The sequence below is a fragment of the Siniperca chuatsi genome, linkage group LG12, assembly GCF_020085105.1.
Source record: "Siniperca chuatsi isolate FFG_IHB_CAS linkage group LG12, ASM2008510v1, whole genome shotgun sequence".
Lineage (NCBI taxonomy): Eukaryota > Metazoa > Chordata > Actinopteri > Centrarchiformes > Sinipercidae > Siniperca > Siniperca chuatsi.
In genome coordinates, this window is record NC_058053.1 from 13,713,296 (window position 1) to 13,734,121 (window position 20,826).

The following is a 20,826-nucleotide window of genomic DNA, read 5'->3' on the forward strand; positions in this document are numbered from 1 at the left end:
TCTCCTCAAATCTTCTTGTGAAACAATTTCAGTTCCTGCATGTGCCAGCCTGTCTGCTCACTCAGCCAGAGTTTAACTGTGCCGAGCAGTTGTGCCTTTTCCTGTTACAGTTTTCACCCAATGTTTGAACAGAATGATGCATTTAAATGACATTTATAATCACAACGAAGCAAACATTAAGCGAGTGGTCATTTTTAAGCTGTTCTGTCTTTCTGGATAATTGTTTCTGCAGAAAAGCTCTTCATAAAAGTTTGTTTACATAAGTCTTAGTCTAGTCATGAGTCTAGCAGGAAGACTTTTGTTGCGAGCCAGCTGTTGATGTGATTACATGCCGCAAGCTAGCAAGAGATATGAGAAAAACAGGCACCACAAGGTTGTCTGTTGTGTGTTTCTACCGTAACAATGCCTGGGGTGCCCGACAGGCATTTTATCACTTCACACAGGGAGCAGAAGTGTTGGAGAGATGTAGCATGGGTCAAATTCAGCCATTACTTTGTTTGAAAATCCTGTGTAATGTCCCCAAAGCAATAAATAAGACATAACCAGCAACAAGGATGAAACATGTATACTGTATAATTTAAAATGTTCATTTCTGTGAAACTTAGCCACATGTGCTTGAATATGAACTGGTTGACTGTAATTTATTGATTCTGCTCTGTTTGTAGGATTTTGGGATGGCTGAGGAGTTTGCAACAAAAGCACTGGAGCTGAAACCCAAATCCTATGAGGCCTACTATGCCCGTGCAAGAGCTAAAAGAAGCAGCAGGTAAACTAGTCAGCACAGCTCCAGGCCAGCTTCTGTGGTTGTTATTGGTGGTGCTTTATGTGGTTTGGATCTGGCAACAATCTCACTTCATTCTCTCTCCCATCCACAGGCAGTTTACGGCAGCCCTGGCTGACCTGCACGAAGCAGCCAAGCTGTGCCCCAATAACCGGGAAATCCGTCGTTTGCTGGCTCGAGTGGAGGAGGAGTGTAAACAGATGCAGCGTACCCAGACTAAAGGAGGCCTCGCTGGGGCTGCAGCTGCTTCCAGCCAGGCGTCAGGAGGCCACGAGTCTGACCAGGAGCAAGATGAAGGACAGGAGGACCCTTCAGAGCACAGTCTTGCCCGGAGCTTGGAAGGACAAAGAGGCATCCTGGAAGAGGAGGAAGAGGAGGAGGAGGCCTCACTGCATGACAGGACAACTGACGCCTGCTGGTCACAGAACAGTTATTCCTACAACAGAGTCTTACCCTCTGAGCCTGTCAGCAACAGTATGGGACATCAGAGTCAGAGTCTGAGCCCCGGCTCACCCCCAGGCCCCAGCCGGCTTCCCTCCCATCGGTACCCTCGAGAGCACCGGGAGGCACAGGCCCAACAGGGCCTGGTCCTACAGCCCACCAAGCAAGCCCAGATAGTCAAGACCAACCAGCATATGAGCTCCATGCAGGCTGGGGGAGGGGCTGTGGGGGGCCGCCCAGCAGGGGCTAAATCTCAGTATGCTCCTTCCAGTCCCTTACCCAGCCGACACATGTCCAGTATGTTGAAGCCGGGCCCAGGCATCGACATCAGCCCTCTGCCGCCCCCAGCTGACGAGCCTGTATACGGGAACCGCATGTCGCTGGCGGCTTCCTCCATCTCCATGGGTCACAGTTGTGAAAACGAGAGCCTCCATTCCTCCCAGGCTTCCTACTCATCCTGCAGCAGCTCCAAGGGTCTGGGGCAAGACAGGTTGTCTGCCCACTCTGCATCCTCCCTGGATGGATTGGCCTGCTCTGGCCCTGGACCCCAGGGGAACCACACTGACCCAGGAAAGGAAGGGATGTGTGGTGCAGTAGGATCGCAGGGAGGAGGAGGAGGCAGCAGCAGCAGCATGCGTGTGTCCAGTTCCACCAGCAGCCTGGCGTCCAGCAGCAGTCTATCAGACAGCGGCAAGCTGGGACCTGATGTCCGCACCAAGATCTCTGACAAAACAAAGCACAGCCAACAGGCCAGCTCTGCAACAGAGTACAAACCTAGACCCTTCATGGGCATAACTGACAAGAAAGCACGCTTTCAGCAACAGCAAATTCTACAACAGCAGCAGCACCACGGCTTGCAAAGTCACCAGAACCTGCAGTCTGCCAGCCGCAGCTGGCTGAACCACTCGTCTGACGGTCTAGTGTGTCACAACATGTCTGCAATGGGCCTGCTGCCTGTCGACTGTGAGCTGCCTTACGCCAAAACAGTGAGCACTTACCAGGAGCAGCACAAACCTCCACCACCTCAGGGTGCTATGGCAATGAGTAGCTTACAAAACGGCATGCACGCCATGGAATTCAAAGAGAAGTTCTGCCAAGCCGCCAACTGTTACAAGGAGTCCAAGCCAGCATTGGCTATGCCGCACACTTTCATGGACAGTAAGCCTAAGCAGCCTGGCCTAGCTCGAGATAATCCTGCCATTCACGTAGCTTCAATGAAACCAAAGCGATCATTTATAGAGTCGAATGTGTAGAGATGTTTTGTCTTATCTCTCATACAGTCCACAACGCGCGCACACACACAAGCAAAAATCTAAAGCAAGAAAGACTTGTTTTAATTTTTTTAACCAACTCCAAACACAATACAGTCTCGTTTTTAAGTCTTGTAAGAAGTACAGTATGCAAGTGGTTTGTTTTCCTGTGTGAATACAGACTGCAGGCAGTGTACCGAATGCTCCAGATTTTTCTCCTCCCAACCTGTCGCTTGTGGCTGTCAGCTTCTGTTACATGACAACATGTCTGCCGTCGTTCAGCCAAGCTGGCGACATTGCACTGAAGGAAGTATTTGGACATGTACTGCACAGTCCTCATCAACGCAATGGTGACAGTAAGCACTTTATACACACTTAGGCCGCTCAAGTGCTTAAACAACATATTCAGTTACAGCATAATGTTATTACAGAACAGTTTTGAGTGAGTGAAATGGGGTTTGAATTGTGTTCATTACGTCCATGGTGCTGAGAGAGGAGAAATAAGGACGATAAAGTCCTCAGTGAAGGTGTAAGAAAGTCTAAAGGACGGGCATTCCTGTGTTTTACGAAGGATGTTATAGATCCTTATGTTGTGTATATTATATAAATATGTACTTTTCCTTCTTTTCAGTGAAGGTCTGTTAAGTGTATTGACAAGTTCAGACTTGTGTATTTTGAGTTTTATGCACAATGTTGTTCAAATGGTGTTAAAGGTTCTAAAAAAAAATCATTTGTTAAATGTATTTGTACATTATATAAATCACCATTAATGTTGAATTGAAATCCTTTCTGTATCTGCTTGTTGTTGCTGTCTAGTTTAATTTATTTACAGCGCCAATGGCTTGGTTAATTGTAAAAGCAATATATTTTATATAGTTATTTTTGCACAGCTACTAAGACATTTTATGATTCTCAATGATGTTGAGTTTAAGTGCATGCTACAATTGCAGTTTATATTACAGAGTAAAAAAAAATCTATAAAAACAGAAATGGTTTTGGGGCACAGTGCCATCAGCTCTATTTTAATATGTACGTTAAATGCAATTGTTGCCATGTTTTCAGTATTGTGAGCTTTATTAGCTGTGATCACATACTGTAATAGAACATTACTGCCATAGCCACCATGGGAGAGAGAAATAAAGACCCACTGAGGAAAAAACAAACAGGTCTGCTGACTTTTATTATTTAATAATTACCATGAACCTAGTGTAAACATCATACAGCCGTTTGGTCACTGCCAAAAAGCAACGGATCATCAAGGTAATGCAACAGATCAACAAAGCCAGACTAAGTTAGGCTGAACAGCGGCCAATGTGGCCACAAATAGCAATTACAGGACAATGGCACCTTCAAGTTCCATTCATTTCTGGTGAGGTATGGTGTGTTTACTTTTCATCTTTACATTTGGGATAAAAGCCTTCAAATAACTGTAAAATGTTCAAATGTAGCAAAAGAGCAGAGAATAGACATTGTCAATAAACTGACTCTTACACAGCAATATCTATTTAAAGTTTGCTAGAATTAACTAACTTTAGTCACCGCTAGCTACTGGTCATATCAGACCTAAGGCTGTAGAAGCAAAACCCCTGAATGTATTGATTAGAGCAAGGCTATGTTTTATTGCTCATTAACTCAATTGTCTCACTTTATCCCAATAATTAAAGCGAGCTTATGTAACTTTGCTACACAGCAGCCACAAGTGACCATTATTTGAATAGTAGATGCTAAAACAGTAGCACAAGTGGAGAACAAAGTCAGTAAACTGACAAAGTAATGTAAGTTACAAAGCAATAGCTATCTGCTAACATTAGCCACCATAGGCTACCCTGAATCTATTGAACAATGTTGCATTTCATTTTTTATGAATTCAGCTTTTTATTTGTGAGAGGAAGAAGGTGTTATTTCTACATTCAAAAGTTATGTAGTGATAGTGTCTTCAAATATACAGTATAATGCCTTACAATTGGCAGGAATGCAGGTATTTTGCTAACAGGACTCATTATTTACAGGGTAAATATCTGTTGACTTATCTGAGACCTCCGATTCTGATTATTTTGTGGTACCCTGAACAAAACTCTATTAACAGTAATTACTTCTTTCAGTTATAATAAGAGCACTTGGTATCAGATGAGCAATTCCTGTTTAATGATGAAGTACCTGTTTAATCAGACTTGAGACAAACGAGCTAAAATGAGCTGCTGTCTACTGGCTCGACTTCCATCGTATTATTGCCATCTTCAGAGATCTATTTGTGGTGAGGAGCGTGGTCTGTAAGGGCAGGTTCGTCATGGGACTGGTTTTGTTCTTGCCCCTGATCCAGCTCTCGATGGATTCTCGCTCATAGGAATACCCATCTGTGGAGTAAACACACATTTTGACACCTTATATACACTGAGATAATAATGTGTGCAGAAAGAAAATAGATGTGTACAGAATGAATTGTGGAGTTAAATTTTTAGCATTTGTCATCTAACCTGCAGCAATGACTGGATCCTTCATCAGGTCTCTGGTGATTGGACACAGAAACTCATCTGGGGCCTCTGAACCGCTCTGTTCTGCCTTCAGGGCCTCGATTTTTCTGAGGAGACGACCGCGGAGGCCCACAGACTCTGGGAAACCAACACACTGTTCAGTACTCTGTTCAGCACGACTGGTAAATTACATCACATGCTGTGCAATTTCTTGTTACACTTGAAACTTAGTGAAGCAAAGACTGTTTGTGTCCAACATTGAATCATTAATTAATCATCAAAGAGATTTTAGTTGGTTTATGTGAAATACTATCTTATGTTAATGTTCTTCCACTAATGTTTTTCTGTGAAACTGAATCAGTGAGGCGACAGACACTCGACAAACGCAGGAATAAATCTGGAGCTCTGCTCAATCAGTGTGTGCTGAGACACAAAGAGCTAGGCACATTCACTGTGATGATGGCTTCACAACTCAGGCAAAGTGCCTCTCCCCTGAGGAGTTTGTGTGGGTTGGAGTTCAGAGTTAACATCTCTCATTATTCTTCTCCGGAATAAAAACGAAAGAGGAAAATCATTCTGCACACAGCTGCACGTCTCTGCCCACTGACGGCACCTTTTGAATTTGTCATCAGCTGCAAATTTCACCACCAGCTAGAAAGGAGGGAGGACCTTATCAGCCACACATGACTAGTGATGTGTCCGTGTATAGTGGCAGTGCCACAGAGGCGCAGGTCTCATACAGGCAGAGATACAGTGAGTGAGAGCAGCTGCAGTGACATTTTCCGGCCTGCATTCTCAAATCCTGAAGAGATTTTGACTTGGATATATTGTTATTAAGCTTTCACATACAAATGCCATTATTTCAGTACTGAGTTTAAGAATTATTTTTAAGCCAATGGATGTTCTGTAATTCTTTCTAGTGAAATTCAATCAATTAAGAACATAAGAACAGTGATAAGAATTAAAGAAATACTGATGTCATGAATCCCCGCTCCCACAGAAAAATTTTACCTGACACCAAAAATAAAGTTTAAAAATGTTTTTAATTATTTATTTTTTATTTATTTATTCAGTTAACTATTCAGTTATATTGTCTGTAAAGTTTTTTTCTCAAAAATGGAGCTCTCTGTCTTTGTCTGTCTGTCTGTATAAAACCATGTATGTCCAAAAAGTCAACTTTTCCCGGGCTTAGAAAAGCGACCCTGTTTTCAGCTTCGTGATAATGCATTTTTTAGATAATCCAATGGGTTCTGAAAGGGTTTAATTAGCCTAAGAAATAAGAGAATTTCCTAGACCCAAAAATGAACACTTAATCGTTAAGTTTATCTGAAAATTTGCAGACACATGGCTTTCAATGGAAATCAATTCTGCACACTGCCAGGAATAAACTTCTGGTGGGGAAATAATCCTTTATTTTATTTATATATTGGCCTAAAAGAAGTCAAAATTGAATACATTGAGTCAAAAAAAATACTGGAATCAGCCTATAATATGCCCACCGATGCAGAATGTAAACTCCCCCATTTTGCTAAAAAGCCCAAATCCCCAGAGAATATACCACAGACATGACCTCAGTGTCCTGTAGCTACAGTCCTGGATGAGGGAATAAGAAAGAAAGCGTTTCTGAGCTACATCAAGGTTCATCACTGACTCACATGTGCCGAGGATGCTTTATAGTAAACCATCTGGTTCTAGCTTAGAGTTAATGACTTTGGAAATGATGTCAAGGATGCCAGACCAAAAAGGATGATTTTTGGAATGTGTGATAAAACAATGGCTTCGAGTTGCGTCTGAAGACTATTTAACACATATGGGAGAGATTTCTGGATGGATTGTGTGTCGTTTTGTTTTAGAATAATTGAGTCTTTGTAGTAGTTTGAATTAAATGAAACTCTCGCCCATTATTTGAACATGTATGTATGTATGTACTCAAATGCTTCCTCCCATGTGTCAACATGATGTATAGGGGCACCATGCATGTTCTGAAGAAATTTTATCCATTTCTAGGACACAATCAGCCTCTAACAAACTGAAGAGACCTTCACAATCAGCTACTGATTGGCTATTTCTTTTACTGCTGCAAATTACATGTGTGTCCATCTCCATGTTGCACTCATTCATAGAGCAGGAAGTAGAGTTGGAGGGAGGAAAGCATTCAAGTGCGCATCTCAAAGACTGTGGCTACTTCTTACCCTGAACTCAGTGCCTTGAAAATCCTGCATTCAAGTTTTAAAGTAAAACAGGCAGATGCAGCAGCGGAGGCCTGCTGTTGCAATCACAAATAATTTGGATCCTATGGGAAAAGTGCTAGTGCTTAATCAAAATGTCTTCTCTCTGTGAAAACACGTTGAACCCATTAAGTACTCTGATTCATCCAATAAACTACTCTTAGATAGAAAAACTGCATTTAACAGCTCTATAGGGTTTAAGATTTCCATAAGTTCCCACATTTTTCATGGGGGGGGCACAAGCCATTAGTACTATACCATCCACTTTACATTTAGATTGATAATTTGATGAGATGCTACAATAAAACTGCAGAATGAGGCTGCCTCTACAGAGATACACTGAATTATATCCGAGAGGAACTTTTTTTCCTCCCTTTAGTCAAAGACACATGAATATTTCATCAAGTAAAGTGCGCTGGAATCTAATTTGCTTTATGTGTGTGTGTGTGCGCATGCATGGAAAATGATAGTTGTTGGTTGCACAGCCCAAAAAGGAGAAATTTGGCAATCTGCTGTTTCCTCTGTCCTTATTCCGTGGTAATGATGAGAGCTGTCCTCCATACTAAACGCAGGGAAAAGAGATGCTCATTCTATAGGACATGCTTTGTATAACAGAGCGGCATTCAAGAGAAGTTGGCTTCACTGTTTTTTTACTGCGTCTGCTGCTGTCCAATTAAAGTAAACACCACAACAGCCAAAAGGACGTTTTTACCGTGATTGAGGGTGCGACTGTGATGCAGCTACTTACATAATTACAGTCGACACAAAGTAACCTTAATCAGACTAAAGACAGCTTTTCTGGGCATCATGGCATTCATGCAGCATGTGATCTGTCGGCTTAATTCCCTTCAAAACTACGTGTGTAAATAAGAATTCAAGATTGTGCTTAGCTGAAACTATCAGTATTGAAATACCGACCAGAAAGCACACATACTTCTACCAAGGACACAAAATACAAGGTTAACAATCCCCTAAATGTGTTATTTCAGCAGAAAAGAATTAGGTTTTAGTCTGCAGTGAAGATGTGTCCGCCTCATGCATATTTTTGACCAGGTGTACGTATGGATTTCTAGAGAGAACTCTGTGTGATAATGGTAATGTGGGATTTAAAATAATGGTGAGAGATCAAATCTAATAAATAAAACATTATTCATTTAGGTTTTTAGCCGAATGCACTGATTGTGTATGGTTTTTTCGGTCTATACATGGATCCACATGTCGATCAATTTATAAATTAAATTATTTTTAATTATATTATTCCACTGTTTATGTCCTTCTTATTTGATCCTTTCTTGTAAAACACTTTGTAGATTCTGTTTCCCTATCAGAAGTGTAAACTAAACCATAGATTATCTTGCTGATGGTTGATGATGTTTGAAATATCACTGCCGGCTGAGGTTGATTTTATGATAATAAAAAGGTGCTATAAATGGTCACGTGCATGATGGTCGTAGGTAATGATGTTCTGTTCTGGTATTGTTGGAGAACTTTGCTGATGCCACATAGACAATCGTCAACAACAGTGTTTTTTCTTTGCTATTCTTTTCATCGGCAGGTCTAAAGAGCGCTGGAGTGGAAGTCATGCTTGTGGACGTGCACCCAGTTTCACAATAAGATTTATAATACAGGACGATGCGTACGCGCAGGTTTTTAGAAATCTGACGAAAAGAGTGCCTACACAAATCTTTCACAAAAGTTTAGTCATGAACCTGCATAGTTTTTGGCATCTGGCCCCAAGGGTTATGAACAAAAACATAAAATGCTTTATAAAGAGCCACATGATGAAAAACTCATCACTTGTTCCTTAGTCCACAGCCTGACTTTTTACCAAATTTATTGAAGTCTGCTGAGCAGTTTTTAAGATTTCCTGCGAATTAACATACATACATACATACATACATACATACATACGGGTACTTAAGGAATAGTTCAACATTTATTCTCTTTCTTGCTGAGAGAGGTGAGAAGATTGATACCACTCTCATGCCCGTACGGTAGATATGAAGCTGAAGCCAGCAGTCGGTTAGCTTAGCTTAGCATAAAGACAGGAAACAGGGGGAAACAGCTAGCCTAGCTCTGTCTGAGGGTAACAAAACCCCCCTACAAGCACCTCTAAAGCTCACTAGTAACACATTATATCTCATTTGTTTAATTCGTCGAAAAACTGAAGTGTAAAAACAACAGTCTTTATGCTAAGTCAAGCATCACAGACAGATATAAGAATAGTATCAATCTAACTGCAAGAAAGAGAATAAGTGTATTTCCCTTTTAAAACGTAACTGCCTTGGTGAAATAATGAAGCTAACATTTGTACGTTGTTTGCTACTGTACTTTAGTGTTGCTGCTTACACACTGGTGTCTACAGTGTGTCCATCCACTGCAGGGAGAAATATTTTTTGTTTTCTGGCTGCAGTTTGTACAGTGACTTTCCACACTGAGACCCTGGACGACCCTGAGTGGACTAATCTTATTTTCAGAGGGATTATCATTGTTTGTGACATAAAAGGTCATCCTGTGGGGTGCAGTCCACACAGCGTGATTTGTGATTGTATAAGCAGATAGAAATGCTCTTGCTTCACGTCCCTAAATCAGATCACTGTTTGGGGGGGAGAATAAATCAGAGCATCGATAAAAAGCGGCTTATATCATGCTATCCAATTCAAGCCTGTCATGTTTTAGGATCAAACCGTAAATCCCCACAAAAAACACTGAATCACAGTGTCCCTGTGAGTGTGTGTGTGTACTGTACCCTCATATACGTGACTGTTTTATATTCCATCCTCACCAATTCCCAGCTCTTCGGCTGTTTCCCTGTTCAGCTGGCTGAGCTCTTGTCCGTCGATGTTGTTGGCTTTAAAGATGCTAACGAGCTCCTGCAGTCCTTCCTCACACAGCCAAGTCTGCACATCCTCCTCCGACCAATCAGCAACCAGCAGCCTGGAGTGACCCGGCAACTTCCTTCCTGCAAAACACACAACAGGAAGGGAGGAAGTGCTCTGCTATTATGCCCCCATCTCCTGCAACAAAACTTATCTGATGCAAACAAACAATTTCCCACATACTCCACAGAAAAGGACACACTCCCTTGGTGCCGATATGGGAGTGACAATTACTTCCACACACACATACACACACACGTACACAGATCCCTGATGTACCAAAGAAAAGAAAATTAAACCCAGGGTTGTGTTACTTCCTACTGTGCCAGCATGCAGCTCATCAACCTTCACACAACACTATGTGAGTGACCAGCTATTATTTATCATACAAGGCTGTGTGCCGGCCCCTGTTAATGACACCACATAGCAGCCTCACGGTTCCCATCGCCCATCATTAGCCATGTGAAGGATAGCCCTGGGAGGCGTTGCTCATTACCACGCTAACCACACGTTAGGTTTCCCCCTCACCTCTTCCTACCTCTGCTAGCAAACTATTCGCAATCAATGCATATTTTCCTCCACAAAAAAATTGTGGTCTTGAATGCCAATGGGGCCGGCACACAATAGTCCAGTTTATCTCGGCCGCGTATGATATCGAAACACATCCCAAAGTGCGTTTTGATAACCCCCTAAGAACATGCCTGCACTTGACAATGAGTGAGGTTTTGTAATTCAAAAAAAAAGACACTCACTTAAATTGTAACATATCCTGTGGCTGCACTGCATTCTGGTCATGACAGCATGTTAAGAAGTAAGGACTGTCTCTTGGATACTAAATATTAAACGTTTTACAGGTATTTAGTGATAGAGTATTGGACAAATTAAAATTTTGACTTGATGATGGCGCAAGATGAAAAGTGAATACAATCCATCCCGGGAGGGACACAAATGTGTGTACCAAATTTCATGACAATCCATCCAATAGTTGTTGAGATATTTCAGTCTGGACCAAAGATCAACACTGCCAGCCCCAGAGCCAAACGTGTTGCTATTGCCCTCCATTGCAGCTGCACTGGAAATATCCATAATTGTCAACATAAGGCCAATTATCTATAAAAACAAAAATAAAATAAATCAACCAGACCTAAAATTGCAATGTTGTGTAAAAGTGATTTACTTTTTTTTTGGCAAGAGTAAAACTATACAAAACAGAAATCCTGCCCCAAGCACAGTGACACTGAATGGAAATATCCACTTATTAGGTCTGCACGACAGTGAGCAGAGTAACACCACCTCCTCTCTGCAGCCCTGGCTGATAGAGTGTGGAGTCTCCGAGTCTAGGAGGCTGAGTCATGGAGACACTGTGCCAAAAGCATGAAAACCTCACAGAGCTTCACTGCAGGCTGGGACAGCTCAGACTGCAGTGTTTAATTACTTGGACACATGCACATATGAAACTCTCTTCATCACTTCCATCATTTACAGGATAAGTCTGGCGATAATTTTTTTTAATTTATTTTTTTTACTGTCAACAAATCCCATGAGAAGACCAAAACCAACAATTAATTGATTCTACTAACAAGTATTGTCTGTATAGCTAAACCCTGATCGCTTATTCTTCTGGGCCATAGACCTCAATTATTGTCCAAAAACTATAACACATTACATTTGCACTGGGTGACATGTTTCTTCATTACCATGAACACAGTCACTGTTCATCACACATATAACTTCCTGCTGCCGTAAATACACACTAGCATGCCTGATGTGTATTAATCCTCAGCTGAAAATAGTCCCCAACAAATGCACTATTTACTTCTGTTTGAGTAAACACAGGTGTTTCCAATCACTCTCTGCGATTAGACCTTTAGTCAGGTTGAAGCTGGGTGGAGTTATACTGGGGATTCATCACTGTACTACTGTAATAAGAATAATAACAGGGTCAGTTGTCCCGCCATAACAGATGCAACAAAACTAAACTAACAGAAGAGTGAGGGAGATGTCAATCAAGCCTCGTTTGTAGAGAAGAGGTCTAATTAAGCGACATAAGTGAAAACACCTGTGTGGGTGGTGTATGGGTGTGTAGGGGATTTTAATTAAATTTCAGCTATTTAGTCATATCTTGCACTGCATTTTTATTCTGTTTTACTCCATTGTAGCTTATTTTCAAATCTTATTCAAGTGTATTTTATATTGCCTTGTCTTAATGCCTTTTATGGCCTTATCTATAGCACTTCTAAAGCTCAGCAGTGCTTTGAGCTAGGTGCTAATGTCAGCATGCTAACATACTCACAGTAACAATGCTAACCTGCTAATGTTTAGCGGATATAATGTTTACCATGTTCACCATCTTAGTTAAGCATGTTAGCATGCTAACACTCGCTAATTAGCACTAAACACAATGTACAGCTATGGCTGATGGCAGTATCATTAGCTTTGCAAGTATTTCATCATAAACCAAAGTATTTTATCTCTAAATCCTGAGGGGGGCAAGAATGTCTGCACCAAATTACATGCCAATCCATCTGATGGTCAGTGAGATATCAGACAGTCACTATTTAATTTTATGAAGAACCTTTTTTGGGTTCACACAACACGATATACAGTATACACACAGGACAAACACAAAATCACAAGAAAGGCTTTCCATCACATGCGAAAAAGACAAAACACTACTACAATAGCTCAAAAGAAAAGATGTTTTCAGTGGATCAAGACATTAAAATGATCTAAACACCTGTGCTAGACTCTGATCTGAACCATTCACACATACACAGAGTACATATTAAAACAGAACCGCAGTGGTTTTTAAGCTCAAAGAGTGCGGTGAATAACTGAAGATTTCTAAGGGCAAAACAGAGTGATGCATATATTTACCTTGGCACACTGTCTGCCTTGATTCAGCTGCTGCAGAAAAAACAAAAAGGAATAACTTTAAAATGTGAAAAGAAAGAAAAACAAGATTAAAAGAAAGAGGAGATAGACAGAGAGAGAGATGGAATTTGCTTTGTCAACATCAACCTGACTAATGGCAGGTGGGGAGCTGCCCTGATGAAAATTCAAGGCCTGCAGATGTCTGGTGATTGCACCTTTTTATTTAGTATTCTAAATGTTTTCTTTCATGTTGGGTTGGAACTTCTTTTAAAGATTCACCTCCATAACAACAGCTCTCTGAGGCTCAGTGGTAGTTTGCCCTGCTGCACCAATAAACATCAATCACAATTCTTCCTCTAGACACTGCAGCCAGACAGCAATACACATGTAATAGGAGCTTCGCCTGCTGGATATCTCCCAAAACACTCTTTTGGGAGGCTTGGGCACTCCAAATGGCTTCTGGGCTCTGAACCACTGCTAACAGTCTGTTTTAAAAAGAGGAGCGATTGTGCATTTGTAGGCGCCAACCTAAACAATTCTGTTACGTATTTACCAGTTCTGCTGACTCCATCTCCTATTCTCCACACGTTTACGATTCTGTCCATGGAGCCGGTTGCAATCCATGGCATGGTGGGAGACAGAGCAACAGCCGTCACGTACCTGCAGGGAGGAGGAAGAGGAGCAGAAATGTGTAGGGTGTGTATGACAGACTACAACTGACACAGGAAGAGATCGGCTTTAAAGGTCAGGTTCCCTCTACCCTTAAAAAAACAAAAAAACAAAAAACAAATCCAGTCTTAGATCGTACAGTATCTTAAATCCTTTCAAGCACTTCAAAGCGCTCTGCTAGTGCCTACCTGCGGTGCCACTTCAGTGACTGTCTGGAAAGCTGCACTGGAGAATATGCTATTGCATCACTGCACCCAGTGCTTCTGGGAAAAACTAATCATGCAAAAATCACACGTTTGGCTCTGAAATACTGGGACTCCTGTTCTGTTGTTTGTCTGATAGCTGCAGAGATTGCGTAGCGGTGGGAGGTCAGGTTATTTACCTGTCGTGCTGTTTCAAAGTGTAGAGCAGGGTTCCCAGGTTCTGTAAACAAATTACAAACATGGACAAAACAGGAATGTTTGGCATCTCTCTCTTTACAGCGGCTGTGATTTATTGTTAATCCCCTCTGCCAGTTAACTGAAGCAGCAAAGCTAAACCCCCAAAAAACTGTTTTACTTACTGCATCATATATTGCAACACTTTTATCCACTGAACTGTTGAATAATTAGAGAGTAAACAAAGTCATTAGCAGAATCCATGCATTTGCATTTTAGAATATTAATAAAAGAAAAAAAATTGGATTTTTGTCAAACAAAAACACATATATATTATTCAAATGTGCTACTAACAGAGCACAGATTAACCATACTGAGGGCAGAAATAACAAAAGTACCCAAACTGAAGCTTAAACACAACAAAATACACTCCTCCTGTGGCCGACTGAAGGAACAGCAGGATCAGAGCTCAGCAGTGGCATCTGCTGTTTACAGCACAGAAAAAAAGGAGCATTTTAAACGTGGAGGAGAGATTCATTTAAACTTAATTTCTCCCAAATGAGCAAATGATTTCACAGCAAATAAAACAAATCACATTACGAAACATTAAGCCTGACAGGCACAAAAGTCAATATTCACTTGCCAACGCAGAAGGTGTTTATTAGTGCTGCTCACACATGTGAAGACAACAAGAAGTGATTTATGTGTGTGTGTTATGAGTGTGTCTTACCCCGACACGACCAGCTCTCCGTCAGAAGAGAGGGCGCAAGACAGAACTGGAGCCGTCTGGCTGGTGAGAGTATGAAGCAGCTTCATGACACAGGCTGAGGGTCAACACACACACACACACACACACACACACACAATAAAATTGTGTCTGTATTTGTTCAGCTACCAACCTCCTGCAATTTGTCCATGAATTGATAGTCTCTGAAACTGAAACACATTTCAAAGTACATCATCGTCTGTATCTGTTCAGTTGGCTCCCCCCTGCACACAAACTTTTTGTCAATAACTCTCTTCCCTCTTGCTGGCTTGCAGCTGTGCCACCTGCTGACAGCTGCTTGGAAACAAAAGATTTTCTTTTTTGGCAATAAACCTGAGACATTCACAGCCTAAGACACAAAGACACTTCTGAGTACAGAGAAATAATTCACTGTGCAATAATTCTATGTGCCAAAACTAATTGGTCTGTGGCAGCATTTAAATGATCAGCCTGTAAACATACATGTATTAAATTAAACCTCCCTCTTCTCCATTAGAGTAAAGAATACTGTTTTCAGACTGTGTGGGAGGCTAATTTGTTATTTGCATGCATATTCATGATGGGATGTGAAACACCAGTACTTCTGAATAAGGAAAAACAAAAACAAAAATGCATTATTAAACCAGACAAAATTTAACTGAACATGTGGGACATCATATTAAAACAAAATGTGATGTAAGATTGAGAGGCGTCAACATATGCTGCTGCGTAAGAGTCTGCAAAACTGCCAACATGAAAGATTTGACCCACATAGCCACCAAATAGACCTGGAACAAGACCATTTCCTCTGGATATGGAGCCATAAAAATATAGGGCTGCTACACAAAGTAAGAAGGGACTAGAAAAATGTTACACAGTGAACCCGGCTTCAGAATTGGCCCCTTGCTGCCCTGACTCGTCTACACTTAAATCTCTTTCTCATAAAATGGTGGAAGAGGGGTTCAATCAAGCAATCCTCTTGCACAGGCGAGATAAATGCACATTTCAGAGAGGCAAGCTCCACAAAAGAACACAGTATCTGAAAACCTACATTCTGAAGAAATGAAAGTGAGCTGCTCAGAGATGAAAAATCCCCATGCACCACAGCGGGTCACCACGAGGGATACGTCGTACCCCAGAAATGGCTGTTACCACGGCAACACATCTTAGGAACTAACAACATGGCATGTTCACACACTAACGAAAATACAGTCTGTAGGCTGGTTACGCAATCTATGAACATGCACGAAATCTTCTTGTTCTGCTGTCTGTCGTACAAGATATAAATGTCACAGTGGATATATGCACCTCACAACTCTTCTCTCTCCACACACACGCACACACACACCCATTATTAACAAGTCAGTGTGCAGCTGATTTATTCAACACACTAATAAAATTCTTCTATTCTGCAGAGAGATTTCAAGGTTAAAGCAGTCAGCATGCTCTCTCTCTCTCTCTCTTTCTCTCTCTCCTGGGCGATGGAGTGAGAGAGTTTTCAGTTGAGGAAATGGGCAGAGGGGTCGGCCTACCTGCTCCTTTACGCTGGGAAACAATCCATATTTTCAGCTGGCTGTCCTGGCCACAGGAGGCCAGTCGAAACTCCACACAGCAGCCATCTGCAGAACAAAAACAGTCACATTCATGCTCGATTGAGTTTAATAACAAAAGAAGACAAATTTCATCTGACGGCCTGTTTGTGAAGTGTAACAATATGTGGCATAAATATGTTGTTTGGATTAAAGTCAGATTTCCATAACAAAAATATGCTTTTTTTTATTCCCCAAACGTGGAAAAGAACAAACACTATAAATGTCATTTTGATTTTTTGAAAAATGACTCAAATAATAACTCAGTTATCAAAATAGTTGATTCATTTTGCATCAACTGACGAATCGTTTCAGCACTAGTTGAGTTTAAGATGCAGTTTTTTTCCATTGCGTTTAGCACCATAACCAAAATTCCATTCACCTCCATTGTTTTGGATTGGCGATTGCCTGTCCATTTTCACTTTACCATAAGTGAAAATGTGTTTTTTTTGTGATTTGGCTGAACTGCCCCTTTAAAAACACTCACCAACTTTAAACTGGGCTGCAAAGCTGCAGCAGGTGACTCTCAGGTCGTGGGCGTCCTTCTCAGCAAACAGGAGGTTGATGTCCACATCGAGTTTGAGGTCTCCGTGGGTGCAGCCGATCACGAACATCTGGCCACAGGGAGAGAAGCAGCAGGCCACACTAGCCTTGCTTACTGCACTGCATCTGTGATAGACGATGTTGGATTTACAACTTGGGTTACACTGAACAGCAAGGTTTACCAGAAAAGGTGTAAAATAAACAAGGAGCGGGACTTGGACTAAAATAATTAATCCTGGCTTAAAATTTAGCTCTTGGAAACAAATATGGATGAGGTTATGGAGTCCTGGACTGAGTTTAACGAGATTAAACAGCCTGTGAGAGTCTTAATTGAAGAGCCACAGAAGGCCTGGGGGTGCTTTTAAAAGCTGTGACAGATCACAGAAATTACATCATTTCTTGTGGAATCAAAGGATTAAAAGACAAAAAATTCAAAAATGATCCTCACAAAATGTGTTATGTGTTATTGAGTATGTTGCTCTTGTCAACAAGTGCTTGTCTAACTGTGTTGTGCTCTTTGATCTTCATTAGACCCACGTGTCTCTATTGTTAAACCCGCCTTAATGTAGCTCTGAAGTAACTCTAATCCAAACCAAATGTGCCAAAGTTAGAACTTTTTTTATTTCTTCCTTTGAGTTTTTATTTGTGCTCTTCTCATTGGTTTGAAGCAGGTGTGGCTCTGATGAAATAATCAGATGTCGCATATTTCTGTGCACCAATCAGAAGTGTGCAATATAAGAATCAGGATAGAACCTGATGACCCTGTGGGATGACTATTTGCTGATGAAGGCCGCAAGATGTGGCTAAACACTCTGTTAACACCAAGTAGGTGGAACTTGTGATTAGAAATGTTTGTCAAATTTCCAAGTCTGAGAATGAACCTTTAAGCTCAAGTTGTGGGATTGTTTGCTCAACCTAACAGGGAGCAATCATTGTCACTCAAGTCTGATCATACAGTACCCCACACTACAGCTGAAATGACTAATTCTCTGCTAAGCTATTTTTCAAACATTTGCTGGTTCCAGCTTCTCACATGTGAGGATTTGATGCTTTTATTTGTAATATGTTATAGCAAACTGACTATCTTTGGTTGTCTATACCACCAGCAGTCCAAAACCCAATTTGAAGATGTGACCTTGGGTTCTGAGAAATTATAAGTGGTGTTGTTGTTTTTTTTTTACTGTTTTCTGACATTTTATACACAGTCAGATTAATAAATAATAACTAAGGACTTTGACAATAGCTTACAGGAGTCTAAATACTTGAGAAAGGAGCTTTAAAATGTCACTTTAAGGCTAGAACTATGCAGGAAACTGGCCGCTGGTTGCTCGAGTGTTATATGCAGCTATAATTGTTGATGTGATTTACACTGGGTCACACTGTACCTGCGTAATGTCTTGGAGGGGAAGTCCCAGAGGGCCACGGTGCCATCACAGGCCCCTGCCAGCAGTAGGCGGGAGTCTGGTGCGAGCGCGCACACTGCGGCCCGGGTGCTGCAGCACCGCGGCCGCCTCACCTGTCTCCGAGCTCCACGCGATGGTGGATCCGTCTGTGGAGCAGGTAGCTGCCACGCGAGCTGAAGCAGAAGCAGTGAACCCCGTAGCCGTGTCCCGACAGAGGAGAGAAAGGAAGCTCCGAGAAGTCAGCGGTGTTATAAACACGAAGAGTCTTATCACCGGAGGAGGTCGCCAGGAGAGATGGAGAGAAAGCACAGCAGCTGATCTCGTCCGCGTGGTGTCGAAGAGTGCAAATTACTGACACCATCTTGTGACAGAGGTGTTTGTTGGCTCTGCTGAAGGAGCGGTTCACTCACAAGGTGGCGCAACATGCTCAAATATCCGCCTGTGAAGCGAAAGAGAGGCGTGACGCTTGATGGGAAGCTGCCTATCCTGACAGCTGTCTGTCTGGCTAACGTTTCGTTAAAATACGGAAAAGGCACAAAGCTCTCAGCACAAACTGTTGCTCCTTATGTGCCGTGGTTTCTCTTCCGATAATAGTCTGTTTATCTCGCACAGCTGTTACCAGTCATCTGACTGAGTTACACAATGTTCATATCTTTTCTAGTTTTTTTTTTATGTAATGTAGCTGTTTGCAGTTTGAAATTCTTTCTACTAAACAAACTGATCCAATTAAGGAGATTTACTTAAAGTTATTTTACTATAATTGCCTCTAAAATGATGATGAAATAAAGATATTCTACAAGTAAAAGTCCGGCATTAAAAGCATTACTAAAGTATTAGCATCTAAATTAAAAAGTAAAAGTAGGCCTACTCATAATCCAGTGTTATATTACTGGATAATAGGCCGAATTATTTACGAATTAATGCGAAAGCAGGATTTCATGTTTCATGTCAAGGCGGAGCTAATTTTAACTACTTTACTCTGTTGGGTAGTTTTATCTTTAACAATGCTTCATGTTTTGTATGTAAAGTTAAACCTGTGAAGTACCTAGTCACTAAAGTGCAGCAAAATATGGAAATACTTAAGTACCCCAAAATTGTACTTAAGTACAATATTTGGTAAATCAGATCAGATCATTTTACTTGAGTGTTAAACCCATAACAACCAAATAAAAATGTTTCAAATGAAATCTGCAATATAATTGATGATTAAAAATGTACTTAATAATAATAATAATAATAATAATAATAATGAGCCTGAATAGGGGATAGTGAGGGCCTAACAGTGTTATTTTGAAAAACAGGTTTATTTTATCTGTGCCACACACCCACTATTTAAAAATAATATTCCCACAAAAGTTGCTACTCATTTCACAATATTCATAATAAAATACAGTTACTTCAAGTGTTCTGACTTCAGCTGTCTCGAGACGCCTCCAGTGGACCATGACGCTGTCCGACTCCCAGCTGGATTAAAGCCCAGTGCAGGTTTCACGTCTGTCCACAGAATGTGTGACAAGACTCAAGCTGAAGGAAATGCTTGGAGATGAAAACACAATGTATGCACCACATCAATTCTTTTCAGAGGAAAAGCTCTAAAGAGTTTAACATTTTGTGTAAGGGTTTCCTACAGTATATTGTGCAGGACACACATACAGTACACACACTGACAAACAGAGGGGAAAAAAAACGCACTCCTTCATACACTGTTTAGAGGTCAGAGGTCAGGCACTACAATACTGAGGAGACCAGTGTTTTTGAGTGGATATTCAGCACAGGCAAGGTACAGTAAGACATATGAAGTGCTACAATCATCCTTATGCTTTAACAATATTTTTAACTGTACTGTGTGTACTGTACACTCTATACATGTTAGAAATAAGACTTGTAAATAGTGACAGTGATACCTCTTTGTATTTCACACAATTAACTCAGAAATGCAGATGAACAGTAGTACTGTTGGCACCCTATAGTCAAAAAGCTGTAAACAATTATCTTTTTGATTGGCTTGTTCAATAGGCCATAAAACAATATTTAGATTTTTTTTAAAGCTTTGTGCCATTTCCTGCTTCTTAGAAAAGACTGACTGTAACATAAATACTTGAGAAAATAAATACACACATATATAGTACACAAAGCTAAAGAACAGATGATAATACAATATTGAGGCCAGGAGTCAGTGCATTTTGATAAAGAAAACAGTATTGCACTTTAAGATATTAAAACCATGAAGCGTCTTTTCTCAGCAGGAGAATTTGTCCTTTCACATTGCACATCAGTGTTATTAGAACTTTGTATTGATTTAGTGTCACAGGTGAAGAGAAGGCCTCCAACACTACAGATGAAGTTTGATATGTAGAGCGTAGCGTAGACAGACCACGCTGGTTTTTTTTTTTTATTCCAGCAGTTCAGTCCATCGTTTGTCAAAAAATCTCCTCATGCTGTGGCCGGCCCGTCCAATTTCAGAATCATCTTCATTAAATTTTTCACAGTTCTCAAAAACAAGGTTCACGTCAATGATGAAAGTCTCCAAATTGAAGTACCTGTAATTATTAGGAAAAGATTTTAATTGTAAACTT

The 20,826-nt window shown here is 41.0% G+C and overlaps 2 protein-coding genes and 1 pseudogene across 20 annotated transcripts in view; 1 reads left to right on the plus strand and 2 right to left on the minus strand.

Annotated features, from left to right (window-relative positions):
- The window catches only part of tanc1b (tetratricopeptide repeat, ankyrin repeat and coiled-coil containing 1b), a 110,884-nt gene extending 107,249 nt beyond the window's left edge, over positions 1 to 3,635 (plus strand). For 5 of the 9 annotated variants that reach the window (XM_044218043.1, XM_044218044.1, XM_044218046.1 and 2 more), the window contains 2 exons: positions 666 to 766; positions 876 to 3,635. In XM_044218043.1, the coding sequence (XP_044073978.1) occupies positions 666 to 766; positions 876 to 2,475 (1,701 nt within the window). In that variant the 3' untranslated portion in view covers positions 2,476 to 3,635. Of the gene's footprint in view, positions 1 to 665; positions 771 to 875 lie in introns of those variants that run through there. The other 4 variants (XM_044218050.1, XM_044218052.1, XM_044218049.1 and 1 more) reach the window with 2 other exon arrangements.
- LOC122886107 lies at positions 3,634 to 19,337 on the minus strand (annotated as a pseudogene).
- A 198-nt stretch (positions 19,338 to 19,535) lies between these two features.
- Positions 19,536 to 20,826, minus strand: part of LOC122886104 (bromodomain adjacent to zinc finger domain protein 2B-like) — a 48,003-nt gene continuing 46,712 nt past the window's right edge. For all 11 annotated transcript variants that reach the window (XM_044218042.1, XM_044218041.1, XM_044218039.1 and 8 more), the window contains one exon: positions 19,536 to 20,790. In XM_044218042.1, the coding sequence (XP_044073977.1) occupies positions 20,643 to 20,790 (148 nt within the window). In that variant the 3' untranslated portion in view covers positions 19,536 to 20,642. The remainder of the gene's footprint in view (positions 20,791 to 20,826) is intronic.